Source organism: Phocoena phocoena, chromosome 1 (genome assembly GCF_963924675.1).
Source record: "Phocoena phocoena chromosome 1, mPhoPho1.1, whole genome shotgun sequence".
In the NCBI taxonomy this organism is placed as follows: Eukaryota; Metazoa; Chordata; class Mammalia; order Artiodactyla; family Phocoenidae; genus Phocoena; species Phocoena phocoena.
In genome coordinates this window covers 75,103,051-75,119,427 of record NC_089219.1, presented here as the reverse complement: position 1 = coordinate 75,119,427, position 16,377 = coordinate 75,103,051, and the positions used below count along the sequence as shown (strand labels likewise).

Here is a 16,377-nt window from a genome sequence, read left to right as displayed (position 1 = left end):
CAGTATAGTCTATGGTGAGATTTCAAAAGCTATGTTTGAGATATTTTTAATTAAATGCCATCAGAACATATTAATTGCCAAGTTCATGTGATTTATACATACTGCACTATAATATTTTCTAGTGTTTCTAGTGTTTCTAATGTGGCCATAATTTTATTTCTAGGTAGTAGGCCTATACCGATTATGTGGCTCGGCAGCAGTCAAGAAAGAACTTCGAGAGGCTTTTGAGAGGGATAGCAAAGCTGTTGGTCTGTGTGAAAGCCAATACCCAGATATAAATGTAATAACAGGTAATAAATAGATGTTATTTTTATGTACACATTCTGGAAAGACTACATCTGCACGAAAGAGAATTGAAATACTGTTTTGTAGCCTAAATTTAATTTGGTTTTATTCTGCAGTCTTAATTTCCTTCTTTTACAAACACTACTGTGTTATTTTCTGTGGGGAGATACCAAGATATGGTCCCTGTCCTCAAACAGCCAACAAGTGTTGGGAGGAAGAGACCTACATTAAATTAACTGTAGTAGCTAACAGAAGGAAAAGGGCACCTTTTCTTCATAGAGAGATAAATAAAATGTCATCAGAGTTCAGTTTAACTGGAGCTGACATAATATAAGGGGCATTGACTATCTGGTTAGAGAATTTAGATTTATTTACTAGGCAGAGGGGATCCATCAACGATTTTTGAGCAGGGGAGTGAAATCTTTAGAGATAGTCTTCAGGAATATTTATCTGGCAAGTCTGTGTGATGGACTGAAATTAGAAGATACAAGAGGAAGGAAAACCAGTTAGGAAGCCTTGGCAATAGTCTCAGCAAGGAGTTAATGAGATTGGATGGCATCTGGCAGCAGCAGCAACAGCAGGAAGAAATAGAATTGAAAGTATTTGAAGAAAGGGAGGGCCCAGACAATCCTGACTTTGACACCTGGTTGATTGGGTTCCATTAGCAGAAGTAAGAAAGCTGAGAGGAAAGCTACTGCTTTCGGTGGAGAAATGTAGAAAAAGATTATGAATTGGGTTTCTTTTTCAAACTTACATATTGAATTTGATGTACTAGTAGGAGATCTCAGTGGATATATCAAGGATGTATCTCCTACAGCTAAAGAGAGGATGTAAGTAGAATGTGAGGGATCTGCTGTTGACCCAGGTGATGAATGCAATCCAATGTATAGCATTGTAAATACACTTCTAATACCCCGACTGGTGGGGGTAGAAAACGGCAATTTGATGGTCATTGGCACTAGTTGTAATTAACGCCTTGCAGTTGTCTATAGAGTTTGAAAAGACAAGAACTTTGAGGATCTCCAAACTTTGGAGGCAGGCAAAGAAAGAAGAAACAGCTAAAGAGATTGAGAGGAAAGGAGTCAGAAAGTATGGGAAACAAGAGACTACAGAGTGTTAAGGAAAGGTGTGATGCACTGTCATTCTGAGAGATCATATAAAATGAGAACAGAAAAAAGGCCTTTGAATTTGACCATTAGGACATTTTTCATAACTAATCGATATTCGAGGCCTATTGGCTTATAATTCCATGTTTGTTTTTTGTTGTTGTTTTACTTTTTATTAGCAAACTTTTCAAGCATATACACAAGTAGAGAGAATACTATGATAAACCTTCTTTATCCATCACCTGGCTTCCATAATCAACACATGACCAAACCTGTCTCATTTATACCCCTCATTTGATTCTCCCCAAACTTGGATTATTTTGAACCATATCTCAGCTATCACATCCTTTCACCTACAGATGCTTTGTTATGTATTTCTAGATCATCTATGTATTTTGATAGTCTTTCTCTTCTCTCTACTGTCAACTACCGTTTTTTTTTTCTTGCTGTAATAGTTTTTGTTTTTCTCTTCTAATTTACTTTCTTATTTTACACACAATTAATTGTCTAGGTGAGAATTTGAGGAAGGTTCAACTTGCACATATTCAAGAGATTTTTATTAGTTGAAATCCTTAAAGCTAACTGTTAGGATTGAGGCTTTCCAGATAACTGAGCTTCCCAATCTCTGAACTCTGAATGACTGTATTTCATAGAATATTTAATATTATATTCTTGGATAACTAAAACTTCGATCCCAAGCATTTTAATTCGGAGAGGGAGCAAACTAAAGCACTTTTTCTTTCTCTTAAGTTTTAGCAAACCAGAAATAATGGTTACTTTTATTTTATAAAGGAAGAAGGCATATTATTTCTACTAAAAAATGGGTCATTTCTACAAAAAAGTAGAATTTTTCCCTTAATAATGTGTAATTAACAAAATCAGCAAAGGACTCATTTTATGAATTTATTAAAGAAAAATTTTATAAATAGCAATCCTCAGAAAATTACACTCTATAACTAAATAAAAGGAGATTTTGTCTTGGTTGAAGACTTTCTTGGAGATAAAAATTATGTCAAATGTGTATAATTTAAAAAGATGAAGTGATGTGGTTTGACTTGATTATTTGTTATAAGAGAAGGTCCTTAGTTGGAAATTTGCAGCATATGCAGAAGGTATGACAATAGGTCAATGAAACATTTATAGAAGCATTCTTTTCTAAAATTGAGAGTTTACATAATTTATGAATTGGGTATTTCTTGGCTTTATTCTTTGTATATTCCATTTCAGTAAACCTGTTTTTCAGAAGAACCTAGAGCTGTTTTCATTCTTGATAAAAAGCCAATGGGATGACTTAAGATTTGCCTGAGAAATATCATTGGAATTACAATAAAATATACACAAGGGCTCATCGTGGCTCAAAGTAAAGGGTATTGTTGATTTGGGGAACCGGCCAGTAATAGTGTTGCCTCATGTGTTTGTTCCACGTGAACTCACATTTCAAGTAAACTTTAAAATATAATTAACTGTTAAGTTAAAAGAAGAGATATTAATGGAGTGAATGATAGAGTTTACTCACAATTTAATGCATTCTTAGTAGTTGGCTTGTCTGGAATACAGAATGAAGTGCTCCAGACAAACCAGATTTTTTTCAGTCAGGTGCAAAATTTAAGGTATAAAATCTATTCATAGTACAAGAGAAGAAATTAGAAAAGTCGACATTATTTATTTAGTGATTATTAGAGTTTTAGGCAGAGAGAACAGGGTGAATTTTGTGATTGAGCATTAATAAAATATAGGTACTTCAAACCAGCCTCTGAGAAGAAGTAGTTTTAGAGATTAGAATGACTTGTTTTTAGTGTAGTGATACGTATATCCCACCATGGGGATGAGTAGAATTTCTCTGTGTAGTTGGTCCTGTGCCTGAATGAGGATGAGAGGCATATGGTTTCATAGTATCTAACTATTACAGGGCAGCTTAAGAGATGTAACTAGAACCAGCTCTTTATTTATCAATAATTGCCTGCTTCAAGTACATGATAAAAGTTTTACTGTGTTGCATTAAATAAACTTCATCATAAATTCTCCCCAAGTCTTTTTTTAAGTAGCTCCTGTCACATTAAAGATTGTCACCACAAATTTATTATCTTACGGTTTTTATGTCCCAAAGTGTTTGAAAGATGTTAAGGCAATATGGCTTTAAGATGCTCCTGCCTATCACTAAGTTTCTGGGATAAGGCCATATAGCTAATTTCTAGACTGATGAGTAGTCACATCATACATGTTACAACGCACTATGAATACCATCTCTGTTTCATTTTATAAAATCTTTTGATCATTTTTCCTGTGACGTTTGTCTGCTTATAGAAAAGCAACTATAATTTTTACTTCATTGAACATAATGTTCATTGAGCATACTTTAAGTGCTTAATATTTGTTATAATAATTCTCTCTTATTTGCCCTCAAATTATAGTGAAGCAAGTAATCTTGAACTTGGGTTAATTTAAAATTCCATTTATATTAATAGTTGTTTAGCATATTAATCATATAAAGGATAATGATATTTGAAATACATGTTTCACTAAGGTATAAAGTTATCTTTTCTGGAGATCTTTTAGGTTTTGATTTAATATAATTGCATTACAGGGCAAGTCTCAAGCTACCAGGGCATATTGAGTTTTATAAGAACTAACAAGTCTTGCTTTGTCAAGGAACAACTATGGAACCTTTAAAAAAGATTATGCCCTAAAGGGTTAGTAGTGTCTTTATTTGGCAGCTACAGAAAATTGCATTTTCACTTTCTAATTGTAACTCAATGCTCTTTACACTGAATGTTGCAATTCATTGTAGGAAACTAACGATAGTAGTAAAGATCACGTGATATAAGTTAAGGAATGTGAATAAACAATTGTTGCATGCGTACTGTGTACAAAATGCTTTATCATTATCATCACTGTATGTCTAACATGTATTGATTATTATTATATGCCAAGCACTTTATATATGTTGTATCTCTTTGTATATATCGAAGAAAAAGTTTGGGGCTTCCCTGGTGGTGCAGTGGTTGAGAATCCATCTGCCAATGCGGGGAACGCGGGTTCGAACTCTGGTCCAGGAAGATCCCACATGCCGCAGAGCAGCTGGGCCCGTGTGCTGCAACTGCTGAGCCTGCGCTCTGGGGCCCGCGAGCCACAGCTGTTGAGCCCATGTGCGTAGAGCCCGTGCTCTGTAACAAGAGAAGCCACCACAGTGAGAAGCCCGCACACCGCAACGAGGAGTAGCCCCTGCTCGCCGCAACTAGAGAAAGCCTGTGCACAGCGATGAAGACCCAACGCAGCTAAAAAATAAATACATAAAATAAATAAATTAAAAAAAAAGAAGTTTGGTCAATATCCTCTTGGCTCCTTAGTGCTATTTCCAGGTTATTACCTTTTTACTATTAAGTAGGAACTTATGCTCAATGAAGGAATAAGGCTTTTTGGAGGCTCATGGCACACTCTTGCACCACCTCTGCCTTTCGTATTTAACATCACCTACAGAACTCTTGGGCATTCCCATTTATTCAGTGAAGACTTTGATACCTCGCCTATGGTTAGATTTCCAACTGGAGTCCTGCCATCATCCTGAATGATTTTAACATACAAATGACCAATCCAGAACACTCTTCTTATCTAACCTAACTCTTATCGGGTATCAACTGCTACCTTAAACTCTTGAAACGTTCTTTCCTTGGCTTCCTTGCAGCATATTTGCCTGTCTCACCCCCACCCCCATCCTGCCTCTTCTTACCACTCATACTCCTTTAGCCATTCTTCCTACTGATGTTCTTCATGGCCTTCTCTTATCACTAGGCCTTCTCGTATCATGCTGTATGCTGCCCTGATTATCGCAGTCATTCCCAAGTTTCCAGTTATCATCTTTAAGTTGATCATTCTCAGATCTGTGTCTCCAGCCATCTCTTTCCTGAGCCTCAGATTTTTATATCCAGTAGGCTTGAATGTCCCGTAGATACCTTAAGCTTAATACGTTCAAAATGAAACTCCTTCCTGTACCCTAAAACATGGTTTTCCTCCTTCTTCTCCTATTTCAAGTAATAGCACTGTTATTCACCTAGATGCTGAAGCCCCAGACCTAGGAAATATCCTTACACATCCTTTTCCCTCAAAATGATAAATGTATTTTTGACCCAGTGGTCCTGTTTTGGGAATTTGTCCTACCAACATACCTGCATACATACAAAGTAATGATGTGCAGGTTATTCATTGTAGCATGTTTTGAAATAACAAAAGATTAGAAAGAACCTAAGTAGCTGTCTACTGTAACTGACTAGATCAAATTATGGGACATCCATACATCGGAAAACTGTGATGTGGCTATACAAATGTTTGAAGAAAATCTCTGTGTACTGAAAATATGGCAAGGATGTGATGTTAAATGAAAAGGCAGGAAACAGAACAGGACATATATGCTATCTTTTATGTAATAAAGGGAAACAAATTGTAATATATTATTTATATTTGCATAAGCAAATACTGGAAGGATGCATAAGAAACTAATGAACCATGGTCTATCAAATTTAAAAGATTTATTAGATGGGAAACTTCCTTTATGATCATGTTTAAATTCAAATTAAGCTCTCAAACTAAATTCTTGGCTAAGCTGAGAGCATTTTCTAAATCAATATTGTCTCTATTAAGGTTTTTGGTGTCAGAAATATCTTCTATATTTCCTTGTGATCACATTCTAGCCTTTAGCTAGAATCTTACCTACCTTCCTTATATGTAACAACCATTAATTACTCTTTCCTGTTTCCTCTAGGTATATCATCTCTTAGTTCATAACTACTTGTGGTGTGTTTGAAATTGACTCAGCCTCATTCTTACTATTCTTACTATAGTGACAAGTCTGATGTTTTCTGTTCTTGGCTTTTGGTTTCATTTGTTTGGTTTTAGGAATGATTTTTTCCTTCCATAGTATAGCATTAGAGATTATCCAGACTATCCAGTATGTATGTTTAAGCCATATCTTCTGTATTAAAGAGGAAATATATTTATATAGCTCACTTATTTGCATGGGCTTATGAAAAGCCTAGAAATTAAAAATTCACATAAATGGAATAATTTAAAATTAATATTAGTATGCCTTATTTTCTTTTACATGCACTTAGAGGAGCTTTTTATAAGGGATTTACTTTATGAACAAACCTAATATGTATGATAATTGGCTATTATGTGTGTACATTATTAGCATGGTTTCAAAACAAGTCAGTTAGTGAAGCAATTTCTAAGGATACAAATTGCTATTGTTTTGTTATAATACTTCTTTTTACATTGTTGCTTTTATTGTTTTCAGTGTTAAAAGTTCGCTGTAACAATTCTTTGAAAAAAAATTCACCACAGTTTTTTATTTCCCTCTAAAGACTAATTGCCATCTGTCTCTGGTTTGTTTTCTGAAGGTGTTCTTAAGGATTATTTAAGAGAACTTCCTTCTCCTCTGATAACAAAGCAGCTTTATGAGGCTGTATTAGATGCAATGGCAAAATATCCTTTGAAAATGTCATCAAATGGTTGTGAGAATGATCCAAGTGATTCTAAGTACACTGTTGACCTGCTGGATTGTCTGCCTGACGTCGAGAAGGTAAGCACAGTTGATATGCATTGAAGGTAAGCACAATTGGTATGCATTGAAGGTAAGCACAATTGGTATGCATTCTTTCTGGAAGCCAGCTAATGAATTGTATACTTAGCTCCAGAGCTACAAATAATTATTTAGATATTTGACATTCGTAGCACTCATGAGTTTTAGCTCTGCCTTTGCCAAAGGCTACTTAAACAGCATAAATCTAGAAACTGCTTCTTAAACAGAATAAATCTAGAAAATAATTTTATCTTTTCTGTATATGATTTTAGCCTAGGCATGAATACTCCCTATAAGTTTTAAAAGAGTATTGTTATTATTAAAATGATATATGTTTATTATAGAAAATTTAGGAAGATATAGAAAAGAAGAATGGAAATTATAATTATCAATATCTAAGGGCAACGATACTTAACATTTTGGTGTAGTTCCTTTTAGTATTTAAAAAATATGGTACATGATTGGTGTACATGGCTTAGCCTCAAGACTTAAACAACCCTCACCACCACCATTTCCTTCCTCCTTGTCTCTTTCCATTTGCCCCCTCCCCACAATCTGAATCTTGGGACCAGTATCTTCAGGTATGCCTGCAGGAGAGATAGGATGCCTGAGTCTGCAGAACTAGTTTTAGCCTAACTTTAGCTCTTGTTCCTTAGAACAAAAGGGAAAATAAGGGAAAGAAATGTGGCCAGGCTTATCCAGATGAGGCTGGCTTTGCCTATGTTTCTTTCTTTTTAAAATTTATTTATTTATTTATTTGGCTGTGTGGGGTCTTCGTTGCGGCGTGTGGGATCTAGTCCCTTGACCAGGGATCGAACCTGTGACCCTTGCATTGGGAGCACGGAGTCTCAGCCCCTGGACCACTGGGGAAGTCCCTATATTTCTTATCATATGAGAACAGAAAGTCCAAGAGTGAGTGGGTAGAAATGTTTTAAGCCCAATACCTTAATTCACTAGTTGATTGTAGTCATCTGAATGGCCTGTACTCTGTCTGGTTAGATTAGCAATTACTTTTCCTTTGAGTGGGGAAGGGGAGCAGCTACAAAGGTAGACAGAAGCAGAAGGGTGGGGTGTGGGGTAGAAATATCCCTTCACCAATATAAGGTAAAGTTATACGTGTCATTTTACTTATAAGTGAAGATTTGAGTGTCAGGGAATGTAAATCACTTGCCCAAGAGTATATAGCTTTTTTGAGTGTTGTAGTCTATCATATGAATTTAGGTCTTTCTGGCCTTAAAGTTCATGCTGTTAATATTCTTTCTAAAAAGGCTGCATAATATTCCATTGAGTAGATCTGACGATTTATCACCATTCTGTTTTGTGTAATATTTAGGGTTTGAACCTATTTGTATATATTTGTCCACAGATTTCTTTTCAGTTAGAATTACTTATTTGGAATAGAATTTCAGAGTGGAATTGCTGATTTAAATAATGTGAACATTTTGAGGCTCTTAATACATTTTTCATATTACTTTTCAAAAGGGACACAACAAGTACATTTTTTGGCTGATCTTATTTCGTAGACAAAAAAAAAAAGATTTCTTATTTTAGGTTGTGTTTCTTGGCTTGCTATTGAGATTGAACCTAATGTATTTAACCAGTTGTGTGTGTGTGTTTGTGTGTGTGTGTGTGTGTGTGTGCGTGTTAACTGTGTTAATCAATGTGTGACTGGTTTTGATTTCAAAATATCAGTCTAGTCTACTCTAGATCCATTTTGATTTCAAAATATCAATCTAGTCTACCCTAGATCCAATTTTCCCCTCATTCCTTCCCTTCACAACCAAACATTGAGCAAACGTTTATTCTGGTGGTTATCACTTCTTCACCACTCATTTACTACTCAGAATATTGTCATCTGGCTTCCTGCTCCACCTCTGTGGACCTGTTCTTGCTAAGGTTACTAATTACCTTCTAATCATCAAATCCAGTTGTCACTTTGACTCCAGAAATGTCATTTTGATTTTTTTTCTTTCTTTAATAATTTTTAAAAATTACAGATTATAGTTGGCACTTATTTCTGCAACACAATTATGAAGAAGAAATTACACACTTTGTTAAATGATTGATCATATGCTAGTATATCAAAAAACATCATTCCTTTCCATAACTGCTTAAACCTAAATAACCATCCTAACTTCTTGAACAAACTCCCCTTACTAGTTTTTTCAAGGATTAAAAAAAATATTTTTCAATCAATTTTTTTTTCATTTCTAATTATACTATTCTTCCCTTTTCCATGGTTTGTCTACTTAAAATATTTATTAGCTAAGAAGCGCATTGACCTTTTTCCTAACTGGATCACAATAGAACCTAGCCATGGTTGGCTCCCTAGATTTTAGGATGTTGGTCCCTACTTACGACTACAGGATTTATCTGAACTTAAAAATAAACATTCTCACCCTAATCCCCTTTCCATTGTTGCCTTTGCTGTTATCTTTTTAGAGGAGGGAAGAGAGGAAAAAGTTGATGGTATATTTTCCCAGGGACTCCAGCTGAAATTTGGAATGCATTCATGAGCACTTTATAGAATGTATATTTTAACCATTTAATGAATCAGATTATGTCACTGAAACCTAAGGGCCCTGTGTAACATTTCTATAAGAAAATATATTTCAAGTTCCAAACATCCAACTTACAATCAAATCTTTGAAACAACCTTTTAAAAAGTGATAGTATGCCCATCTATATTTTCTGCTATAAATTGTGTCCTTGAATTTGCCCCTGTGTGACTGTGTTAAGTGAAATTTAATTTAATTCAATTTAGGCAACCCTAATGATGTTGTTGGATCATTTGAAATTGGTGGCTTCTTATCGTGACGTGAATAAGATGACTTGCCAGAATTTGGCTGTGTGCTTTGGACCCGTATTATTAAGTCAGAGGCAAGAGACTTCCAGCCATAACAACAGAGTCTTTATTGATTCAGAAGAACTTGCAAGTGCTTTGGATTTTAAAAAACATATTGAAGTTCTTCATTACTTACTTCAACTCTGGCCAGGTAAATGATTCTATGGAAATATTTTTCTCTTTCAATGATAGGGTGTTTGAATTAGCTAATCATTAAATATGCCCATGTATGATTGAAGAAAATCTTTTCTAGATTTTGCTTTTTAAAATAGTTATGAATTGATACCTGCCCTTTAGATTTCTCCATTAAAATTTTCTGCTTTTGCTGATATTATTGTAGACATAGAGATAGATCAATGTATACATTCTGGATTTGGTCAGCTCTGGATTTGAATCCTGGTTGTGTCACTTATTAGCAGTCTGACCTTGGACAAGTTCTTTAACATCATAGAGCCTCAGTATCATCTTTTGTCATGTGGATTAGTAATATGTTTATAGAATTTATAGGAGGATTAAATAAAGAATTATGTGTGTAAGGTGCTCAGTACAGCTCTTAGCACATAATAGGTACTCAGTAAAATATTAATTTCTTTACCCTTCTTGTTTTTATTTCAACTGATATAAAGCAGAATTCATTTTTCTCCTTAAATCAGTTCTTCCTCCTGATGTCTGTACTGTATTCATGGTCATTCTTCAAGTTATCCAGCCTTGAGCTGACAGTTACCTGCAATCTTTCCATCTTTCTTATCCATCCCCATTCTACTCAATAACAAAAGGCTGACAGTTATTTTTCTAATACATCTCTTATGTAGTTTCAGAGCTAAAAGGAATATGTATTTAGTTAGATGTTTTATAAAGGATCCTGTATTTAGGTTCCAAAAATTTCTTACATGGTAGTAGCCCCTGCTTCCCTCCCCGCCCCTGCATAGTACCAAGTGTGAAAGTACTTAGATGCTTACTGTAGTGCACAGTGGTAGAAGTGCTTGGGCCCTGTAGTCGGGCTTAGATTCGGATCCGACTGTGGCACTCACCAACAGTGTGGACTCAGGCAAACACTAGTTTTCCTAGGCCTCAGTTTGCTTCTCTATAAATAGTGCCTACCTCAGGGTTTTTGTGAAGATTGAGATAAAGCATCTAAGGAAATGAGCAGAGAGTTTAGCATAAAGTTAGCCCTCAGGAAATGTGCGGTGTTACTCTTTTATTAATGTATACGAGAAGAATATACCAAAGTACAAAGGATTGTTTGATTTAGTCTTTTAAAAAATCTAATGAATTTTAAAAAATGAATTAAAAATTAAGCTAATAAAAATTTTCAACTTTTAAATTTGTAGAGTTAACATTTTTGCCTTCTTTTAAACACAGGCTTAAAAAAATCATTTCTAATTTATATTTTACCTGAGTTAGTATGTGTTACTTATTATTTAAAAGTCCTGAATGAAGATGCTCTGGTTAATTGGTCTGATTTCTGCACTTGGTGCCCAACATAAGAAATCACTCAGGTTCAAGTTTTAAATGTGTGTTTCTTAGCTTTTCCTAGAACTGCTTTAATTTTAATAAACATGAGGAATTGGGAAAGGAGCCATCTTATTCTAATCACAAATGAAAGCTTGTTTGCCTGGAGATACTAAGTTTACTATCAGTACCTGAGTTTTTTATCATTAATTCTGTACCAGTGGTTAATATCATTTCATTGTTTTGTAATAGTCATCTTAGTCTTGGGTTTAGGAGCAAAAACTTAACTTGTATGTTATAGAAAAAGGGCAGGTTCAGACTTGAGATTCACTGTACAGTATTTCAATGACAACCTTAAGCAATTGTCTCCTAATGTACAGTTCCTTATTCCAAAGGTTTGTGTGATTGGATTTAAAAATAACTGCCCCATGGTCTATAACCTGTTACTTTTCTTTAGTTATAATACCTCAAACAAAGGACAGAACAGGGCAGAAAGATAAGAGGAAACAGCAGTTAGTTTTGCCCTCTAACATCACTTGCTTTTGGATTCAAGAGGCAGAAATCAAGTAGATATAGTGCACTTACTGAGCCTGAGAAAATTGATGGTGATGTAGAGACTGGGCCACACCATATTAACTTGGTGAATGCTCATCTCTATGCATTCAGTGGAAGGTTTTAGCTCCCTTGCTATCTGTATCCTACTTATTTTTCTTTTCGGAACTTCCCCTACTCCAGAGGTAAAAAGAATTGGTTCCACCCTTTCCTGCCCACCTGCCTTTTTACTTCCTTAACTTTTTATTTTGTTCTGTGTTATTTTTAAATTTTGGGCAAGAATATAATTTTCTTTGAGCTTTCTACTTGAAAAATCTGTCTTCATTCAAAGTGATCAGTTAGAACCCTGGCATATTGGTACTGGAAGGTAAAAGTCAGCCTGCCAATTGCTTTTCAGATTGTCTTCTGCCAAAGCCCTAAGTTCTTTAGAAGCAGCCTTGAGGCCAGATTGGCAACAGGTGAGGGAGCAAAATGGAAACATATTTCCCTTTTGACCAAAACAGTCTTCTTTTCATCTCTCTTATGTACTGGGTTTTTACAAAGTAGTTGCTTTTTAAAAATAGGGTTGCTGTTTTAAGAGTATTGGAAATTAATGATAGGCTACCCTTTCACTTTATAGATGGGGAAATAGCTTTAGAGAGTGTGTAACTCTTAGACCAGCTGTTTGGTGTTTCACATATTTTATGATGAATAGATTCGGGATAGGGCTTTCTTTTTATTTTTCTTTTGGAAAAGCTATCAATTTTCCCTAATTCTTTTTGTTTCATTTTTCTCACTAGACTAAGCTTCATGAGGTCAGGGACTATATTTTGCTTACCCTTATATTTCCAGGTCCTAACAGAATACTTGGCACTAACTAGACACCCAATATATTGTATTAAATAAGGTAATTATACTATAGATAAAAAGCTAATAAAGTGGTGACTAAAAATATAAATCTATTGGAAGAAAACAAGATAAGAAAATAAAGTTTCTTAGTAATTATCATTATGTTTGGAAAAATTTTCAGCAAATTTATAGACTGCATGTTCATTTTATCCTGTTGAAGGTAAGTAGTCAACAGTGCTAAGAAAACCAGAACTTTTCTTTTGGGGTTAAAATTAGCCATTTTATCTACATATTTAATAGGAAACCATTTCACCATCAGTAGTTTAAAAAGCTAGTAAAGTGGACTTTGTAGAAATTGAAGTTTTAGTCTAAAAGGTGTAAAATATTATAATTGTTTCTTAAATATTTTCCAAGAAAGTATACAAAAATAATGTTTGGATAGGAACTTGGTTAAACAACTTTAAGCACCTGACAGTAAAATGAATGTGGGCTTTGCAGGTGAATGTCGGAAAATGCAGACAAAATAAGACAAGCTTAACACAGAATCAAAAATGTTTTACTTTGGTTGGATCACAAACCAGTTGACCTCAAGGTTAGCAGAGTGCTGTAATGGGTTGGCAAAAACAATAGGCATGACACTTAAGCACTAAGAAGAACAGGAAAAGCACAGAAAATGAAGGGAGGAAAGCAAGGAGATTTAGAGGAGAGAAGCAGTTTCAACAGAAGAAGGAATATGAATAATTAAACAGTGGAAAAATTCAGATATCAATTCTGCAATTACATCAGTTAATGGCATAGGACATTCTATATTAATATTGTTATTAAATATCAAGGTAAAGTAATTATCAGAACTTTATTTTCTAGAAAACTTTAGATCGAGAGCTTTTAGCTGTCATAATGATCTGTAATAACCATCATAAAAATGCAGATAAACAAAAATGTTAAAGACATACCTATACAAAGTTATCAAGTATTTTAATAAAATAAGTTAAAAAATTATGCAATCTCTGAAAATGTTATAAAATCACTGTATGTCTGGAAAACTAGAACCATATACATGTTTGTATTATTCTTCAATTATTTTACAGTAGGAAACAAGTATTTATTAGATGTTGGAGAGTGTAAAGTTGGTGCGTTATCACTGATTATATGTCCCCTTTATCTTAGTGAAGGGAAGTATTAATGGAGTATAAACAAGCAGAAAGGGAAAGGTATTATGGACAGTTTTTAATAGCCGTGCCTCAACATTTAAATTAAGTCCATTCGACAAGTGTTTTGTTCAATACACACAAAAGAATAAGCTGTAAAGCCTTGGTTTGTTGTGAAATAATGTGTCTCCATGGTAATATATTTGGCCAGTGCAATGCATACTAATAGGGGAAATAGTCTTAATATGAGGAATGTTATTTGAGATTGTTAGATTCCTAACCAGAATGGGAAAATAAAATATCTGTACTATTTTCAGGCAATAAATGAAGACTCTTAGTAGCTAATGCCGTATAATCAAGCTCAGGTAACAAGTGGACAAGTCTAGATTTCGTTCATTTTATCAAAGTGAAATTTGGGCTGCTTAAAGTAAATTATGACACTGCTGCTAATAGAATTGCAAAAAAACACAAAGGTTAGAACTTTTAGAGTGAGCACTTTAGATGCCTTGGCCTCATTTAGATGTTCGCAGATGAAGGAACTTTTGTTTCGTTTGTACTCCAACATGCCTTGCCTGCTTTTTGCTGTAGCTTTTAATTTAGAAGAAGCTACCAGCTTAGCTACTGTTTGAATTACATCTAGATAATAATTAACTTGCACAGAAAGTTAATCAACATTGGAAATTTATTTGGGGATGTTGTGATATAGCATGAATTAGCACCACTGAACACTCTACTGGCTTCTGTCCCTAATCTTGATTATGTCTGATGATAGAAAAAATAATTATGGAATGCTTTGTTTTGGTAGTGTGCATGTGTTTGTTTTAATGCATGTTTATAGTTGATTATTAAATGGCTTATATTTAGCTCTGTGTTTTTAAATTGGATTCAGTTGGATTACTGTCGCTAAAGCAAATTTATTGTTTGTTTCTAGTGCAACGTTTAACTATCAAAGAATCAGCAAACAATTTGTTCCCAGAGCAGAAGTCTTCTCTAAATTATTTGAGGCGGAAGAAAGAACGACCTTACCTGTTAAATTTGAGTGGTACTGATTCATCAAGAGTACTTAGGCCAAGGCAAACCAGATTAGACAGTCCACTAAGTAATCGTTATGCAGGAGACTGGAGCAGCTGTGGAGATAACTACTTTTTAAATATGAAAGAAAATTTAAATGATGTGGATTATGACGATGTGCCTTCAGAAGACAGAGAAAATGGGGAAAACTGTAGCAAAATGTATGAACCAGATATGATTGAACAGCCAACTCCCACATCCAAAGAGTGCACATTTCAGACATATTTGACAATGCAGGCTATTGAGTCTAGGGACCGAAAAGTCAATCTCAAAGACCTACAAGAAAGTATCGATACTTTGATTGGAAATCTGGAGCGTGAACTCAACAAAAACAAGCTTAATATGAGTGTTTGAGGTTGAGAGGTTTTTTTTTAATAATGTCTTAAGTTTCACATCAATCTTCGTCACTTTCTTGTATCCCTCACAGTGATGTTTTAAATTTTTTACTCTTGAAAGCTTCAGTTACTTTCTAACAGGTTCATGTGATTCAATTAAAAACATCATTCATTAACATAATTTTTACTTATTTCATTAGAAAATTTTTCTTGAGGTAAAAAGATAACCTGGACTTCTTGTGGATATTTGTTTAAATCTTGCCAATTCTATGGATATAACTTTAAAATGCACTTCTAAGATTCACATAAGTTATTAGCCCCTCAAGATTTTTGTACTTTATAGGAACTGCTTTTCTGAAACAGATGTTCCTTCTAGAAGAATGCTGTGGCTGCTTAGTCTGATTTGCAGTATGAGTCCATGCACACTGCAATCATTCAATCACATTTCATTTGCAATGCAAATGCTGCTATAAGAAAACCTTTTTATAAATAAAAGTAAAATTATACAAATATTAATGTATTCTGTATTAACATTCAGTAATTATTTAAATATAAAATTAAATATTTTTATAATCCCCAAAATATGTTTATATTTATAAGTGCATATATATATAGGTATTAGAATGAGGGGAGGGATTGGCTGCAGAATCACGTGTATCTTTAAAATATATGTCATGAGGCCAAAATCATTAGCTTAAAAATGTCCTTTTCAGGGAAATAACATTTAAGTTAAAGGAGGAGTTGCATAGAAACACTTGAACCAAAACACTAGAAACATCTAAATATAGAAAAAATAGACTTTCCTTTTTTGATTCACAGAAAGTCACAATATCCCCAGTGAGAAGTCATCCTTTAAATTGAAATCTTCTAATTTTTTAAGGGATTAAGTTTCGAGATTTCTGCACTGGTGACTTAAATTTAAAATTCTTCACCTAATCTATGTGTTTTTATCTTCTGCTTTTTAAAACAAAGTAATTATACTTAGAACATATTTATTTGTAATACATATATAACTTTGACTTTATAATTACCTTCATTTGTTTCTAAAGAAATCTTGCCAGCATACTACATGTTATTGATTTTTAAAAAATTAACTTATTTTGGCTAATTATATCTTCAAGATAGTCATTATAGCAATCACAACAGTGTTTGAAAATGTAAATTTAGAAGTTTTTTTATT

At 34.1% G+C, this 16,377-nt stretch overlaps 1 protein-coding gene across 1 annotated transcript in view; it reads left to right on the top strand.

The window, feature by feature from the left end:
- The window catches only part of SYDE2 (synapse defective Rho GTPase homolog 2), a 34,889-nt gene extending 19,175 nt beyond the window's left edge, over window positions 1–15,714 (top strand). The window contains exons 4-7 of the mRNA XM_065892656.1: window positions 164–290; window positions 6,785–6,966; window positions 9,731–9,962; window positions 14,723–15,714. Of these exons, the coding sequence (XP_065748728.1) occupies window positions 164–290; window positions 6,785–6,966; window positions 9,731–9,962; window positions 14,723–15,216 (1,035 nt within the window). The 3' untranslated portion in view covers window positions 15,217–15,714. The remainder of the gene's footprint in view (window positions 1–163; window positions 291–6,784; window positions 6,967–9,730; window positions 9,963–14,722) is intronic.
- Window positions 15,715–16,377: the final 663 nt, after the last annotated feature.